The sequence below is a fragment of the Lynx rufus genome, unplaced genomic scaffold, assembly GCF_022079265.1.
Source record: "Lynx rufus isolate CCGP_SWC_20201006 ecotype Redwood Valley unplaced genomic scaffold, mLynRuf1.p SCAF_2, whole genome shotgun sequence".
Classification (NCBI taxonomy): domain Eukaryota; kingdom Metazoa; phylum Chordata; class Mammalia; order Carnivora; family Felidae; genus Lynx; species Lynx rufus.
In genome coordinates, this window is record NW_025814834.1 from 22,074,450 (window position 1) to 22,093,397 (window position 18,948).

The 18,948-nt window shown below is 35.4% G+C and overlaps 1 protein-coding gene across 1 annotated transcript in view; it reads left to right on the forward strand.

Moving 5' to 3' along the window:
* The window catches only part of ABCA12 (ATP binding cassette subfamily A member 12), a 185,427-nt gene that overhangs the window by 118,409 nt on the left and 48,070 nt on the right, over positions 1-18,948 (forward strand). Inside the window, exons 19-24 of the mRNA XM_047085001.1 lie at positions 1,717-1,836; positions 5,015-5,105; positions 7,246-7,425; positions 7,995-8,310; positions 11,148-11,262; positions 17,920-18,249. Coding sequence (XP_046940957.1) covers positions 1,717-1,836; positions 5,015-5,105; positions 7,246-7,425; positions 7,995-8,310; positions 11,148-11,262; positions 17,920-18,249 — 1,152 coding nt within the window. The remainder of the gene's footprint in view (positions 1-1,716; positions 1,837-5,014; positions 5,106-7,245; positions 7,426-7,994; positions 8,311-11,147; positions 11,263-17,919; positions 18,250-18,948) is intronic.

The following is an 18,948-nucleotide window of genomic DNA, read 5'->3' on the forward strand; positions in this document are numbered from 1 at the left end:
GTTGACTCAGATTTCTTTATATCTTACCTAGTATTACCCTTGGATTTCTGAAACTCGTAATTCTCAGATTCTGCCCTGTACATGTGTAAACAGTGTAGATTGTTTAGTAGCCCTTTGAAGAGAAATGAACCAGGGTGACACTTGAGAGTGAGGTTAGTTGAAGCAAGATCTCATATTTTTCAGCTTATCTCCAAAAGCAGAAAATTTTTCTACCACTAGTGTCTAATTTTCAAATATGTTAAAATAATGGCACTAGAAAAAAATAATATTAGAGCATTATGTAACTAGTTTGAACAAAAACAATCCCTAAATTATAAATTATTGGCTTCACATTAGGTTGTACAATTCAACATGTTATGTTTATATGAAAGATAGACATCGAGAAATACAACATCATTAATAGTCACTATACTTATCATCTACCTAACTTAATCATAATTACATTTCCCTGCAACTTTGAAAGTTGCAGTTTTCATGATTTGAATTATAAATTTGATACTTTTAAAATGATAGAGTGGAAGGAAAAAATCTCCACTTTACCATTACTTGGTCACTAGACCATAGTTTAGGTGAATATAACGTTATTGTAGGTCTATATAAAAATGGACATGAGTTCATCACTGGTTTCTAGGATGACGTTTGTTTTTTATTGTTTGCATTTTAATATTTAATTTGCTTTATTGACTATGTGCTCCTAATAATTTTGCATAAGTGAAGTCATTACCTGCTTATTTTCCAAGTGTAGTCATTTTTTTGTCTTTTGTTTTTGTTTGGCTCTCACCTCCTCTCTTTCTCTCCTCTTGATCTTATTCTTTCTTTTATGTAACTTATAATTTTTAGTATTCAAGGATGTTTTTTTTTGTCATTTATGTACATTTCTCTAATTCTTTATAGATCATGATACTATACATACATTCATATGCAAGGTTTTTGTCACTGCTTGCATTATTAAAATGAGGTTACATTATAGTACTTTTCTATGTATTACTTTACTCACACAACAATACCTTGTGGAAATTCTAACTCAATTGGCATCGTTTAATTCATTCTTCTTGAAAATTGCAAACTTTTTCATACCATAGGATTTACTCAGCCAATCCTCAGTTGTTGGGCATTTATTGTGTTTCCAGTGTTTCCTTTTGTTTTCATTTTTGTTTTTGCAAATGTAAATAATATAACAACAAATATTCTCATGCATGTTATTTATGCAGTGGAATTTTTATTTCAATGAAATGATTGTTCAGGATTGAGGGATTAAGGAATACTGTATTTTATGTAATGTCTGTTGTCAGATTGCTTTCCAAAAAAGGCTGTAACACCTCCATTTCCACCAGCAGTATATGAGAGTATTCTCCTCATATCTTTGAACTAGGATGTTTCTGTAGTAGTTAAGTTAAATGTGTCATTGGAAAAAATGAATAACTTGTGAGAACTCCAGAAGACATGTTTTCATTTTAACTGTAAATTCACTGTGGACACTGAAGCAAACCCTACATTTTCCAGAATTTTTAAAAGTGATCCTGACCCTATATAATAAAAGCTGTCATTTAAAAACTTCTGACCATGTAGGAAATTTCTGACAATTTTTTTTTTACTAGCTCTACCTTTTAGAACTGTTTCTTTAAAGTTGTATAACAAAATAACCTTAGGATACCTTTTTGGGATGTAGGAGAAATAGTGATGGACCTGATCTGTCTTTGTTTCTTTGTCTTTAAGTCTAATGTAACTCTGAGGCAGCTGGCGGAATTAAGAGAGAAATCTCAAGAGTGGATGGATAACTCACCACTTTTCATGAATTCCTTCCACCTGTTAAACCAGACAATTCCCATGCTCCAGGTAGGAGACAGCTCTGTCATTCTTCTTCATAGGAATTATAATTCTTTAAGATTTTAATCATCCTCATTATGGCAATGGGCCTGTAGTAACTTGGAATCCGTATCCAATAGATTAAATTTCATCTCCTCCAGAGAGAAAGTCTGAGACAGGATAACAGATCTCTCACATTCCTAATCATCCTCACCTCCTGTGGTGCATCCTCTCTGTATCTGTAATTCAGAGATAAGCCATCTTACAGGTTGAACTTGAGACCTAACTAGTGATGTAAATCTTGTTTTCCAAAAATGAAATGCTGTAAAAACTACTTAGAATGTGTTTACTTTATTTGTCCCTTCACTTTAAATTATTTTTTGCTATTTTAACAGAACCAGAGTTCCTAAAAATACTAGTATTCTGGAGAAGAATGTTCACTTTGGGGAATTCTTTGGTTGAAACATACAGCACTCTAGGGTAAAGATTTGACAATGCAACTCAAAAACAATGTGCACTGGTTCAAAGTATAATTTGCAATTCTTGCAAAAGATGTAGGGTTTTCTGAAGATGTTGAAAATAATGTGGGGCAAATGTTCCAATCACAAACAGCTACTGAGAACAATGGAGCAGCAGAGTCAGACCAGCTACCAGTTGGAGAAGAGAAAACTGGCAGGAAGGATGCAACATAGGAACTTTAAGAGAGAATGGTTTACATATCAAAGTATTGAGAGAGGCCCATGGAAAATTGATGGAGAGCTAAAATATATTTGCAAAAAAAAGGTCCTTCTTAAAAACATGCTCAAGAAGTTAAACATAGAATAAAGGATTTGGTTCATACAACTTTGTCAGAAAAATTATATCCAAAGATGCCTTGCTTAGTCTTTGTTTTGACTAACAATCAGCGCATAGTTATAATTACAATCTGGCTTTTATCATAAATAATATATAAAGTTTATATTATAATATAAAATACATTTCTGAAATAGATATTTAATAACTTAATATAAGAAAAGTAAACTTGCATCAGACATCTTCCCCACAATTTGCTATTAAACTTGGTTCTAATTTTAAGCAGGTTCAAGTGGATGTTTTATGTAACAAAGACCATTTAATAGTACTTTGTTGACCTATCTGTTTTCCTAAATGGAAGATTGTTCTCTTTTTCCTTTAACTCTTTTTCTGTGGAGTAAAAAAAAAAAAAAAAAAAAAAAAAACCCTACACATATCATTTCACTAAGGAAAGTTTTGTGGCTAAAGCAGTGAATTAACAAAAGGCATGATCTGTGCATAATAGTTCCAAAGTGCAATAATTTGCTATGAAGAAATTCTGTGATTGTGTCCATAAAGGGACCATCAGCTAATGGAAGCAACTTGATTCTGCTCTAGACCAAAAATAAATCATTATTCTCAATTATTGAGGAAAAAGTTATTTATGCAAATGTACACAGATTTTGAAATTTAAGGCTTTTAGCATAACACCTGGCTTTGCCAATGTGAATCCCGAGGCAAATGACATAAGACACTTGATCGACAGTTTACGAATCTCTAAAATGAATATACTGAGAGCCACTTCACAGATTTGTGAGGATCATATGTGTGAAAGCATGTAAAAATAGTGTCACTCATCACAGGATTGATCGCAAAAGGAGTGGTGGGAGAATGGAGATATGGCTCAGTGGATCTTCTCTGAATTGCAACAGACACAGTGCTTTGTTTATTAGTAATGCTCTAATTCAGTTTTTCCAGGATGCACAAATTAATTCCTGGTAAATAGACTTCAGAGGACTTGGGTTATCACGGTGTGTAGCTGTGTGATAGCTGTCAGTCTACATGCTGTCACCTGCCCTTACCCCTCAGCATCTGTGGATTTAGTGAATTAATTCTGTTGTATCTATGCTCTGTTAATACATATTATTCTTAACCTTTTATCTCCATGGTAACAAAACTGAAGATATTGGTAAGAAGGATAGAATGATGAGTGATCCTGGATTGTCTTCCAAAGGGAAAACCAGTTTTAGTCTGGTTCCCATAAAAACATGGCCATGAATTAACACATAAGATAAGCATTTCTCTAATCACGTTGAATTCTCTGTCTTTGGCCCTTTAGCCCTTATTAATTTTGTGTCCTTAAGGGACCTCAAGGTGTTCTGGAAAACTCTGTGAGAAAATTAAGCTAAAGTCTGTTAGACAGTGTGCAGTACGCAGTAAGGTCTCAACAAGTGTTACCTGGCTGTATTTCTGGAGTGGTAGAAGCTATGTCTCCTAATTTGGAAGATAGCTATAAAATCATTATATGTTAAAGCATTGAGGTTTGTTTTTTTTTTAATTTTTCAGTCTTTCCATGGAGATAGAGAAATTTAAAGATTTATCGTCAGTTTATTTTTCCATGTTCACATAATTGTGCTTTTTGCAATGATAAATGATATTATAGTAATTTACATTTGAATGTTCTGATGAGTCATTCATCTCTACTTTACAGAAAAGTAACATGAAGCTAGAAAAAGCAGATTGCTTGCTGAGAGCCCATAGCTAGGAAGTAGTAGAACTCTTGCACCTATCAATTGTGATATGAAGTTCCATTTAGGCATCACAATTTTTTAAATATTTTTTAAATTTATTTTTGAGAGAGAGAGACAGCATGAGCAGGAGAAGGGCAAGAGAGAAAGGGGGGACAGAGGACTGGAAGCAGGCTCTACACTGACAGCAGTGAGCTCCATGTGGGGTTCGAACTCACGAACCATGAGATCATGACCTGAGCCGAAGTTGTTCAACCGACTGAGCCACCCAGATGCCTGTAGACTTCACAATTTTTAAAAGTTGTATCAGTTTCTTTTAGTTGAACAAAATTCAACCATGAACCACTACAGTGGTGTATAGAGTATATCAAAAAACAAATGATGTCATAGCCTGGGTAAAAGGACTGTTACATTGAATGTAATTTCCTAATGTTGATAATTAGAGTCATATCTGGCCACAGGAGCATGCTGACTAATTTGTGTCTATCAACAATAAAACCCAGCCTTTCTAGTCATTACCAGCCACACACCTTCTCTTCCTTTCTAAGGATTTGTATGTGAGCACTGCAAGGTGATGCATTGATAATGCCGGGTGGTTGTTACTTCCTTTCACTGTAGATGCTGTTAGACAGATGATGATTAAACATGTTTTCTTGTACTGAAACTGATTCCCTATTGTTATTTGTTAGAATACTTTAAGGAACCCCTTTGTGCAAGTTTTTGTGAAATTCTCTGTGGGACTTGATGCCGTTGAACTATTGAAACAGATCGATGAACTCGGTAAGTCCAGAGTTACAAAACTTTTATTCACTAGTCATGTCAGGAATGTGAAAAACATGGTTGCATTTGAAAACGTTTTATTTTCTTCTGCATTTGATTTTTAGCTAGTTATTCTAAGGACAGTAAAATCTTGGACATATCTATCCATCTTTTTCCCAGATAGTCGTATTACTACAAGTAGTAATAACTATTCACATACCCAGTGTCTGCAGTTAGTTTCAACAAGTATATACTTCATGTATTCCTATAGTCATTGGTCACTTGGTAGATTGCTAGAAGTAAGAGGACTTCCCCCCGCCCAGCAACTTGATGAAAAGCAAGTCCTTAAGGACAAAGGAAGATGAAATGGTTTATTTCCAGCTACATTTAACATCTTATCTCCGCTGGCCTCAGTATCACTTTGATTAACCCAGAGTGTAACTGGAAGAAATTATTGAGTTAGCAGAAGCAAAACAAAGGCAATGAAGAGATTCAAAAGAAAATAAACTTAAATCAGTATTCAAGGTTGGATCCTCCTCTCATGGTCATTTAAAAGAAACAGGCAAAGAGGATCAAAGGAAGCTGTCTGAACTTATGCATTCCCTCTGCCACATCCCCACCTTCAACCTAACGGATGCAAGACATCTAATTCAGTCTGTGTCTGATTCACTGTTGCTATGCAACCACAAGTATGAGGAAGGGATTGAGAGCATCAGAATTTGGCTGCAGTAGAGCAAGTGCCCCTCCTCCCTGAAGCTCCTGGGACAGAAGTGACATAGTCTGTAAACCAGTAGGGAGGAATTAGGCTCATGTTTGTATTGTATATAATTGTGTGCACTTTATGATAGTTGACCGAGTTTCATTAAGGAAAGATACTAGTGTATTTATTCTCTAAAAGTACCATTTGGGTAAGAAACCATTTGATCAAAACATCGGGAATATACTACAAAGTTTTATATAAATTTTATCTTCTTAATATAGGACAGGAGTTCTAGAATTTAAAAATAGACTAAAATGAATGTAGCAGTGAGACTTGATGTTTGTGTAATTGTATATGCAACTTAGTATCTGAGAGTTTATATAGTTTGAATTGGGAGTGGGGCACTGACCCTCATAGCTCTTTGATCCTGTCTGCCAGCATTTCTAAGGAATCCTTGGTGTTGTGTTAATTTCCAATGGCCGCTGGAGGCCACTGTTCAACCACAGTTTTACCCCTCCCCCACCAATGTCTATATCCAGCAAACCATTTCACTTTAAATTCTAATGAGAAATGCATTTAAGAAGTTGCCCTCTGTGAGAAATTAGTCTTGCGTTGGAGTTTGGAAGAGTCATGTTTGGGTTCTGTGAGGAGGGATTTATGATACAGCATTCTTGGTATTCATGATGATCAAGTCAGTGAAAACTTAATTGGCCAAGTGATTTATTAACTTGCAATTTCATATTTACCCTTTGTCTCGGTTGATTTCCTCATAAGGAATCATGAAATTGAAGAGCAATTAAATCCTCTTTCTTCCAAAGTAATTACCTGAAATAAAAACTTGATCATTTTGTCTAGATTAATACAGATATCAATAGACATAACTCACTTAAGGTTTTATATCAGTTTTAGAAAGTTGTTAACTATGTGGCATAGATTCTCACAGTCTCCTAAGAAATGATTCTGTAGCACAACTTATTTAATGACATAGTTTATTTGCACTCTACATAGATTTTTCTTTGTTTAAATTCTTACATTCACATTCCCTGAATGAAGTTAAGTATTTCTGTTTATTCAAAACTTTTATCACTAGTGTTCTTCCTGACTACATGTAGATATATATTTTTAATTATTCACCTTTAGTCATTGGTTACCTAAATTGTAGCAGGATATACTTTTAAATTGGCTTGTACCACTCTTTGAACTTGGGTCTACTATATCAGTACCAGCTCAACATACTCTTCAATGAATATTTGAACAACTGGATACATTTTCCTATGTGTTATTAGCTATTTTTGTTACTGGATATTTTTGGAGCAAATTCTACAACTTCCTATTACTCATAATCTAGTATAATGGTTATTACATACCAAAAAGTCAGTATTTTGTTTGTCTCAGTACTATTAGACACAACATTATAATACAACTAATATGTGTTTTGTCTGTTTTGCTTTGCTTTTTTAGATATTCTAAGGCTGAAATTAGAAAACAGCATTGACCTCATTGATCATCTCAACACACTGTCCTCCCTGACAGTAAATATTTCCTCCTGTGTATTATATGACCGTATTCAGGCAGCAAAAAGCATAGATGAGATGGAGAGACAGGCTAAAAGGCTTTACAAAAGCAACGAACTCTTTGGAAGTAAGTGTCATTCTACTAGAGTTTGAGCTTCTCTTTGTACTAAAATTGGCCAAATTCTTTCCTCACCCCTTTCATCCAGAACTCAGAAAAGTAGTCTGGGGGGGGTCACTGTCCCCTCTGATGTCCTTAGAAATGAGAACCTTTCATGTAGTAAACCAACTATATTGTCCGTGGAGACTTCAACAAATGTGTAATTTTGTTGGCATGGTTAGAATTGAGACTGAAATGGATTACATAGTTATGGGGTGAAGTTGAGTCCATCTTCATAATCAGTCAAGATTATTCATTTGTGTGTGTGTGTGCGTGCGTGTTTTAATTTTAGTAAGTGGCTTAGAGTGATCTATTTAATCTGGCCACTTAGTTTGTAATTATATTCTCAAACTCCTGCTTTGAATCTCTGAAGTTGTCACTTCCAATTAGCCATCTTTCCTGTAAATTAGGAGCCTGAACTTACTGTCACATTACAAACTCAATTGCCTGTTTGGCTGCCCCCTAAGTGTCCCCTCCAAACAATGAATAATGTCAACCATAAAATAACCTTTATGCTGTTGTTTCCCTTTTATTTTTAGGTGTTATTTTTAAGCTTCCTTCTAACAGAAGTCGGCATAGAGGCTATGACTCTGAAAATGTCTCTCTTCCTCCTGTCATAAAATATACCATCCGCATGAGTCTCAAGACTGCACAGACCACAAGAAGCATAAGGACCAAGATTTGGGCCCCGGGGCCACACAATTCTCCATCACATAACCAGATCTATGGCAGGGCTTTTGTTTACTTACAGGATAGTATTGAGAGAGCAATCATTGAATTGCAGACTGGAAGAAACTCCCAGGAAATAGCAGTCCAGGTCCAAGCAATTCCATATCCCTGCTACATGAAAGACAAGTAAGTCTCTGCAGCTCTAGCCTCTTTTAATAGTCAACCACTTTTTTGAGCACTCATTTCTATGTATTCATTCACATGTATCAAATGAAAGCGATCTCTTTCACCAAAGTTTTGTCTAAAGCTTGCTTCCAGGAGAGGGTCGATGGTACAGGGCACAGCTCCACTACAGCTGCTCATTGTTACCAAAATGATGGCAAAGTTCTTACCAAATGATTCAGGTTTTCTTCATCATAACCCTTAGCTTTCCAAGGACTATGGCCCTTGAATTAGGAACATTAAACTACAGACCTGAATGCATCACTGCACGATTTTGATGCTACCTACTCTCTACTGGTCTTCGCTTTCTCTAGTGAAAGGAGAGGATTAAACAAGGCAATCTTAACATCTCTTCCAACTCTCAAATTTTATTAAAAATCTGTGAGTCCATGACCAATTTTAAGAAAAATTTTGATAGAGCACATCATTGATTCACTCTCTAAGATAAATATTATGCCATCTAACACTATGTTATGTTAGGTACTACCAGTCCACTTGCTAGAAATCCTTATCTCACATGGTTTGCTACATCAACAAAAAATGTACGGATCATGTTTTAGACAATTGAATTTGAACGTTCAAAAAGTCTGCCAGGCGGGTAGCGCTGGCTGGCTCCTCCACTCTGACCACAGTCAGCCTCATCCTCCTACATAAAAGCTTGAGGCAGAATATTACTTTAATGAGATTACACTTGTTAGCCCATTTGCTCAGTTTATATACAATTTAGATGGCTCTGCTCTTTTTTTTTTCTTTTTTCTTTCTATCAATGTGTCTGTCTACTTTGGCTGCTTCAAGAGCTGTAGATAAAATGAGGTGATGCAACCCTTTGTGCAGCAGCGATCCAGGGAGACGGATGAGGCTTCCACCAGTGGGTTGTCAAGGTTAGCTGCTTATTGTGGAGGCCAGTCAGTTCTCTGCAGCCTGAACTGTGTGGGAACTGCATCGGCTGGCACGAATAGTAAAGACCTGTGGGTTCAATTAAAAGAAAATTTCTCATCTATTTTCCGCTCATTTTTTCCCCCTTATAAATGTTGGTACCTAGGATAGTGGGTACCTGGATTTTCTTTTTAAGAATAAAAGTAACTATATTCTGCATTCTTCATGGGAGTATGGTCATAATATCCTACATATACATATCAACTCTTTATTGCATACAAAGTGCTTTCACATATATTATTTCCTCTGTTCACCCAACAACCTTAGTACGGTAAGTGAGATGAGGTATCATCAACCGTATTTTCCTGATGAAAAAACTAAAATCCAGAAAGCTTAAGTAACGTGTCCGTAGTTGTATAGCTGGTAACTCAGAGGTCTTTCGATTAGGAGACCAGAATTTTCTCCTTTATATTAAACCAAACCTAAACCAAACCAATCTTAAAATACACCATCACTGGAAGAAACATTTTAGGGAATTTGTTATTAATGAATGAGGCCCTTTACCTAATTCTAGAGCCAGAAACACCATTAGGGCTGGACCTGAACCAAGAGAAAATTCATTCAACAAATATTGTCTAAGTGCCTAAGCCATGCCAGACAGTTTCCCAGGAACCAAAAACAATGGATATGGCCCCCACCTTCTTCTCCATCCAAAAAAACAAACAAACAAAAAAACAAAAACAAAAACAAAAAAACAACACACACACATGTATGAAACAAAACAAACAAACAAAACCCTCCTATCTTTGATGATAATACACTTCTGATGGTAAAGTGATAATGAATGATGGTGATGTCATGTTCCATTAATATTTGCATTTTTCATGAGGACCTTTGAAGGTAATTCCTTAGCCTTATAGATTAAAAGGGGAGTACCCTTGGTGCCTTTCTCTAAGTGAAAATGTCGTGGAGCCTACTACGGAAAACAGATCAATTTAGAGTTCTTCTCATTGAAAACTACTCATTTGCCCATAGACATGTGAGTAATGTCAGAACCATGATTCTCAAAGTATGGTCTCTGGACCAGCAACATCAACATCAGCTGGGAAATTGTTTAAAATGCAAATTCTTATCCCACCCCAGATATAATCAGAAGCTTATGGGTAAGGCTCAGAAATCCATGGTTTAGTAAGCCCTTCAGGTGATTGTGATGCATGGTTAACTTTGAGAAACACTGCATTGGAACTTTCTGGTATCATGGGCAGGCCACGGGAGAATACATTTGGAGCCTGATGAAGTCTTCCAGTGACTGCCTAATTTAACACATTACCAGAAAAGTCATTTATATACTGTTTATGAAACATCTCCTGGAGCATTATTTTGAGGAATCCAAGTTCTTTGTTTGCATTTTAAATTGAATGCTTTGAGTTTTATTTTATTTCATTTTGGGAAATTTAGTTTAATAATAACTATGAGCATCCAAAGAGTAGATAAATACAGTAATTTGGGATGATATAGCTTTTAGCTAGATAAACCGATCATCATCTAATTTTAAATCTGCCTTTTAGATAAGAATTTAGTTTAGACAGAAGGGTTTTGAGCTTTGAAATTATATCTATGTAATAATTATTTTCCTAGATAGGACATACTCAAACACACTCTAAACAATAGGGTAATTTTATCCAACAATCCAGAGGTTTTTTTTTTTTTTTTTTTACTTTTGCAACAATACAGCAAGAAAATCAAAGGCTTACTGTTAAGTCAGCTTCGTACTTCATAAATAAAGGAATAATATTAATGACTATTCTCAATTTCAAAGCAGGATTATAATTTGTAAGAGGGAATGTGTTTTTGTTTATCACAATCTGCACAGTTGATATTCATTAGGGTCGCTGAATTTTTTTTTTGTTTCTGTTTTTTTGCAGCTTCCTAACCAGTGTCTCTTATTCTCTTCCAATTGTGCTCATGGTTGCCTGGGTTGTATTTATAGCTGCATTTGTAAAAAAACTTGTTTATGAGAAAGATCTCCGGCTTCATGAGGTATGTCAAGAATCTCTTTTTATTATGAATAAAATCTATTTGTATAATAATTAGTATGCTTTTCATCATATCTATACAAAATCAGAAAACCCGACCCATACCTCATGAATTAAAAAGAAAAATATTTTGGGGTGCGTGGGTAGCTCAGTCAGTTGAGTGACCGACTTCGGCTCAGGTCATGATCTCACGGTTTGTGTGTTGGAGCCCCGCGTCGGGCTCTGTGCTGACAGCTCAGAGCCTGGAGCCTGCTTCTGATTCTGTGTCTCCCTCTCTCTCTGTCCCTCCCCAACTCATGCTCTGTCTCTGTCTCAGAAATAAATAAACATTAAAAAAATTTTTTTAAAAAGAAAAATATTTTATGAATCATAAAGTCAGCTGATATAGCAATATTTTGTTTTAAAAAATTACGCAGAAATCATGTTATAAGTGCCTCTAAAAAACGAAATGTAAATGATTCTGAGTAAAATCTGAGTACAATTTATAATCCTAAGAGTAATTTTTGCCCATGAAATTCCTATAGGAAATTCAAATAATAACAGTAATAATTAGTAAGGCAGGAAGATTGTTGGCATGGTAACTAAATGAGTCCAAACGAATTTAGATATAGATATATAGATGTAGACACAGACATAGTCATAGACAGACAGATGGCTTGTTTCAGCTCTCAATAAGCGAATTCTCTTTCCAGTATGCCTTGTCTTCTTCAGTTATCTTCTCTCCTATTTTCCACTGACTCATGATTCATAGAGACTAAGAATTTCATGTTATGCTACTGACTAAGTTAATAATATAATGATGAAAGACAGGGCCTGGGATGTAAAGCATGGTCTCTTCTTGAGCATGTTCCCCATCATTATTTCCAAATCCAAAATAGCTTACTTCTTTTTAGAATTTATGAAAAAGTGCTGTGTGATTTTGGGATTGTATTGGAATAAAAATTATTTTATCTGCTCATCCTGTAATGAGTCAATCCTTACACTCACTGAGTGAAAAGAAAGCAAGAACATTTCAAAAGTGGGGCGCAGTAATTATTGCAAGGCCTGGCTGACAACCTGAAATAATGAGGTTAGAGTAACTTGTTAGTCCACTTGTGCTTTTCAGACTTACTTTGCCAATGCTTTCAGGCAATTGATTATTTCTCCTTACAAGGTACAAATTACTGATTCATGTTTTTGTTAGCTCAGCATCAGGCTTCCAGGGGTGTTCTAGAGTTTGAACCTATACTTCTTACCTTTTCTATTTGAATTCTGGTTAATCCTCACAGCTGCATTTTTATATTTCAATTACAATTTGCTAAACCTCTCATCAACTGGTTTGAGCCTTCTTGTATTCAGAACTGTGTGTGATAGTTTCTTAATTCCAACTTAGAAAGGTTTTCTTTTTCTTTTTTCTTTCTTTTTTTTTTTTTTTTTTTTTTGTATTCTAGTTATTTAACGTACAGTGTAGTCTTGGCTTCAGGAGCAGAACCCAGTGATTCATCTCTTACATATGACACCCAGTGCTCATCCTGAGAAGTGCCCTCCTTAATGCTCGTCACCCATTTAACCCATTTCCCTCACTTACCCTCTGTTCAGCAACCCTTGAGTTTGTTCTGTGTATTTAAGAGTCTCTTATAGTTTGTGTCCCTCTCTGTTTTTATCTTATTTTTCCTTCCCTTCCCCTATATTCATCTGTTGAGTTTCTCAAATTCCACATATGAGTGAAATCATATGATATCTATCTTTCTCTAACTGACTTATTTCACTTAGCATAATATGCTCCAGTTCCATCCACACAGTCACAAATGGCAAGATTTCATTCTTTTTCATTGCCAAATACCACATCTTCTTTATCCATTCATCAGTCGATGAACATTTGGGCTCTTTCCATTATTTGGCTATTGTTGATAGCACTGCTATAAACGTTGGGGTGCATGTGCCCCTTCAAATCAGCATTTTTGTATCCTTTGGGAAACTTGAATCCATGCCCTAAACCAGAATTTTGGTTGCAAACTCCTATCTTATATTTCTTTTTCAGTTTCCTGGTACTTAGAAGTGAATCTTCACAGATTAAAGGAAAACCTTAAAGTAGAAAATTGTGATAGATACTGAGTTCTTTTCTACTTCAAAATAAATACCTACCTTAAAGATAGAATTTGTGGTAGAAACACACAGTAAATATAAGTGTGTGTATTAAAGCACATCACTTTAAAAATTTTTTTTAAAAATCAAAGCATAATGAAGAGTTCTTTCTCAATTGAAGAAAGACATATTTTTTTTAATGGCACACTGGTTTCTGCTTGGTATCTTTGTGTCTTCATTTTGCATGCATCTACTTTCAAAATTTAACTACTTGATCTCAGGGTTCAAAGTCATACAGTAGAAAATCACTGAGCTTGGGATCAGAGAATCAGGCTTAGAGTCTTCCAGTTCATACTCACTTGGGCCCAGTCCCTTCCACTAAGCCTTACTATTTAGACCTAATTCAGCACACACTTCCAGAATGTGACTCTCTCACTGCCACAGCAAGAATGCATTCAGTTATCCATATTTTATCAATTCTAAGGTAATACTTTTTTTCCTTTGCTTCTTAAAGCCTCTGGAATTGGGATGCATTTGGTAGGGTGTCACCATTTAATTGGTGGTGATTTTTCTTTTTTGGTGCCATGTAAAAATAATGGCACATCTTAAAATCAGTGGTGTCCTAAATTCAAAGGAATGCCATCTATTTGTGAGATGTGGAATGGACGCCTCCTGCTCAATGCCTCCTGGTCAGCCTTCCTCTACTGCTCATGGTTCTAATCTTATGTCCTCCTGTTTAGAGGGAAAAAAAGCTGAGCCCAGGGGGAGGTGACTTGGTGAAAACTGAAGGGCTAGTTAGTCATCCATCTGAGACTGGAACTCAAGTGTCTTGACTTTGAACCAATGCTTTTCCACATCATAGCTGCTTTCCCTCTTATCTTATTTTGGTGGCATAGACACTTAAGGACTTTTGATAATGATGATGGAAAATCTCCTTGGTTACCAGAGATTCAAAATCATGTTTTAATACCATCATTTTAATATTCAGTAAGTACTAAACTTTTAATTCCCTATGTCCTTCTCATTCCAATTAAATAAAAAAGGATAAAAAATACTTTTTTCCTTCTGTAATTGTTCTTAAATCTGGGCAAGAAAACCAAGTTAGTTGCTATTTCAATGAAGCCATTAATCCTTGACCTTGTTATGATATGACTCCAGTGAGTTTCTTTAATTTGTTAAAGGAATTAGTACAAATATTAATGCCCAGTAAGTTTGTTGATGAGATTAATCCAGTAGTTTAAAAAAAAAAAAACTATTTTGAAATGCCTGTAGTTTTGTTCTGTGTTCCTTGCTTTTAAAAATTAAAATATTAAAACTGTTACAAAAATTGATTTACAACACACAGAGAAGTACTTTTGCACATTATTTTCTTGATTTATGGGTTAGCTTCATCTATCTAATCTAATCTAAGTCATTTATGGGGATTTCGGTGCTTATATTCAGCTGGAGACAAAATTTTGGAGTTGTTCTTTCTCAGTTCAGATAGGTGGTCTAAAATATCTGTGGTCTGAAGAGATGGGATTTTAGTAGTTCACTTTAAACATTTTTTATGCCTTCTTCATAGACACTATCCATCGCGGTAGTGGGAATTTGGAACATTTCAAGTAGTGATCACAACACCCTTTATATCTTACTAAAAAACAATAATTGTTAAGAAAAAAATTTTAATTGAGGTAGGAAATGTTACTATTCCTTATAAATTAGTGCTTGACATTCTTGTTGAATTGAATGAAGATTCAAGTAAATACATGAATCTTTGTGATTTCTTTTCCTGAGAGCATTAATGTCAGTTCCTGTGCATAAGCTTCTCTTGAATGTGGCAACACATTTACCCAAAATCTTACCAAACCTGCTCTCAGTATTTTCTGCCATCCACTGAAGCAAACTCTGTGTACAGGGGTTTTCCTTGAGCAACAGGTTATGAGATGCTGATGAATTGCTTCAGGCAGGTTTGGAAGGCTTGAGACAAGTGACTCTTTGATTGCAAAGTTGGCACCTGACATATGTCACTCTGAGGATCAACTAATGACATCCAGGAAAGCATAGCCAGAGATTCTCGGTGGGCCATCTTCCATCAGCAGGTTTGGTCTTATTTATTATAACGATGTTGGCAGTGAATCTGGATAATTTATGGATGACTTACATGCTCTCCTTGCTCTTTCTCTTTATGAATAACAGCTGTTCTCCTCATGGCACAATATCCTGAAGTTTAACACTGAAGTTTCATGCTAGAATGTTAAGTAGTGAACACTTTTGGAAGCACCTAGCTCAGTCTATGTCCATAGGAAGCAATGATCACCCTCCAACTTTTACCAACTCTTGGGAATAGGGATCTGATCTCAAATCTTGAAAATTTCAAAATTACAGGGATAAACACCTTTGGTCCTGGTCTTCGGGTTTGCCAGATTATCTTTTAATAAGGCTATAAATGGAGAATTTTCTAGTTATAAAAATGTTTTATATTGCAGCTATCAAATTGTTGGGAAAGGAAAACATGTTTACACACACCAAAGTCAGCTTTATTTCATGTCCTAGATCCTTTATATTCACCTTGTGAAATAAATTGACATTGTCTCCTACTAACATACGCTGCTATTGGGGAAAAGTATTTTTCGCATAGGTCACATGAAATTAGGTGGTGGGTATCAGCTCTGGAGTAGTTATATGGGTCCCATAACTCTCCAGTTAATTATGAACTCAGTTAAACCTCAAAATACAAATAAGAAAGGCAAATGAAAGAGCTAACGTATCATAATCATACTGGAATAGGCACGTGTCTCTGAAATGCAGTCATCAAACATGACACAGTAATTTTTTCAAATGGGTTGGGGTGCAGAGAAAAAATTTCGGTAAGACCTGTGAGGTGTATTTTCATACTGAAATGTAATTTTGTTTTCAATGATAGATACATAGTAAATGGAGGAAACCTTCCATAGTACATCTTTGCTCCATGCTGAGTTTTTTACTTTGACCCACACTTCCATTCCTATGGAAACATAAGTTGAATCTTTACTGCAAAGGGCAGGAAGGCCTGGGAAGAGAGAAGCAGTAAGGAGGGAGGAGGGTGAGGAAGAGGGCAAAGTTAAGAGAAAAAGTCACACGCTTTTTTCTCAGCGGTGATTAGCTTAAGGCCCACAGCTTAGACTGTTGGCAGTCAGGTAGCTGTTTCCATGGCAACAAGAGAAGCAGCAGAGTTATCAAAATGTGATAAGTTACAAAGGCAGAAAGTAAAATTCACTATTTTGCGTGTAGAGCAAAAGATTCAGCAGCATTCCTTTTTTTTTTTTTTTTTTTTTTCCTTCCTGGACAAGTTAGGTTTAAAGAAGGAGGACATTGAAAATCCTTGATTTTACCTGAAATACTAGATCATAAAGCTTTAGTGGAGCATTTCTTTTGTTCTTTTTTAAAAATGGACTGTTGAGGGGCGCCTGGGTGGCGCAGTTGGTTAAGCGTCCGACTTCAGCTCAGGTCACGATCTCGCGGTCCGTGAGTTCGAGCCCCGCGTTGGGCTCTGGGCTGATGGCTCAGAGCCTGGAGCCTGCTTCCGATTCTGTGTCTCCCTCTCTCTCTGCCCCTCCCCCATTCAGGCTGTGTCTCTCTCTGTCTCAAAAATAAATAAACGTTAAAAAAAAAAATTAAAAAAAAATGGACTGTTGATTCATAAGCTTAGCATTAATCATGTATTGTTAAAACTAGGTACCAGGATATGCAGGTTCCCACAAATTGCAACATGTCATCAAATTTGAGACAACCAAGATCCAGGGGACGTTAGAGCTTTCAGAATCCTTTTGAGTTAATGCTCAAACATATCATGCTGATCTGTTTCTCTACCTTGGTGAAATGCCTTGGCCTTTAGGGATGTTACTGAGTTATTAAAGAATATAAATTGAGAGAGAATGAATCTCAGATACATGAGTTCATTTTGGGTGCATGAATGTCTTTTTGAGAAACAAAGATTGGACAGACCTGACCTAGACTACCAGTGATCTTAAGGATGGGGAAGCTGTGCCACAAGGCAGAAAGTCTCCCTTCAAAGTTTCCATGTTTTAAATCTTAGGAATCAGGTCCATTCTACTTTTCTCAGGAACCTGAATACTGATTGTGTTGTCCGTCAATGTTTAGATTTTTCTTAAAGAGAGTTTTGCTATCTCAATCCCTATACTGAATTTGAAATAAACCGTGTTTTTCTACCTGCTTGAAATATTCATGCCTGCACAAATGTCAAATTCATGTTGTAAAATTCTGCAGAAGACACCATAAATTTTGATAATCTATTCTAAATTAATTTAATCTGGGTGCATCAGTTAGATACCAGTTATAAAATGAAATTGGAAAAAATAAAAAAAAGAACCTCACCATCCAAATCATCCATTATATTAGGCACTCTGAAAGCATACAATTTAAATTGGGCTGATGTAAATGGTCGTATTAATTTTACATAGCAAGCATGGACAAATCCTTGACTTATGAAAATCATTAAGATGCCTAGTTCCATATATATGAAGAGTCTCATGGGCATTTTGGCATGGTGCAGAAATAATTGCTATTTGAGAGAATATCTGCTCAAAAAGTGGCTAACGCTTTTTCCTTTTCACAGTACATGAAGATGATGGGTGTGAACTCCTGCAGCCACTTTTTTGCCTGGCTTATAGAGAGTATTGGATTTTTACTGGTTACCATCGTCATCCTTATCATTATTCTGAAGTTTGGCAATATTCTTCCTAAAACAAATGGTTTCATTTTGTTCCTGTATTTTTCGGACTACAGTTTCTCAGTTATTGCCATGAGCTATCTTATCAGTGTCTTCTTCAACAACACCAACATTGCAGCCCTTATTGGAAGCCTCATCTACATCATTGCTTTTTTTCCCTTTATTGTTCTGATTACAGTTGAGGATGAGTTGAGTTACATTGTAAAAGTATTCATGGTGAGTCAACTGTCACAACTGAATGGCTAGTGTGTGATAAGAATTGGTTCTTTTTATGTTTTTAGACTCTCAAACTAAAAGTTCATTTATCTAAATTGAAAAGTTCTGCGATTACAAAATAAGCTTAAGTGTTCTAATGATAGTTTTTTCTATATCATTGAGTACTGTACAAACATAAGACAATGAAAACGAAACTTTCCCCCCAGTTGTTAAAATCATAGTATGTAATGCTGTTAAGAAATAATTTCTGAAGAAAGAATAATCTTTTAAAAACAATCATTTTAAAGATCATCACAAATTCTAACTTCTTTTCTGGTCCAACTCCTTAAATATCTTAAAGCCTTTATTACTGTAATTATTCACGTGTGTGAATAATTTTCATGGGTTTGGTAACATACAATATAACTTATAGGCATAAAGACAAATGCACTGACAGCATATAATCAATTTTGAATTCTTTTCTGCCTTTTCAATTCAAAAGTATTGAATTAATTTAAGAATTTTAATGAAATCAATAAGAATAGTTTGAAATTTGGAAAGCAGAAAAATAAATCTCTTTGAGAGTCATATTGCAACTTTGGTGTTTATGGAAATGGAAAGTGTTAAATAACTTTCATTTAACATTGACTACTTTGGGTTAATGCAACATTAAATTTCTAATTTGTTACATTGTAAGTATTCAATCAATTCATATTTTAG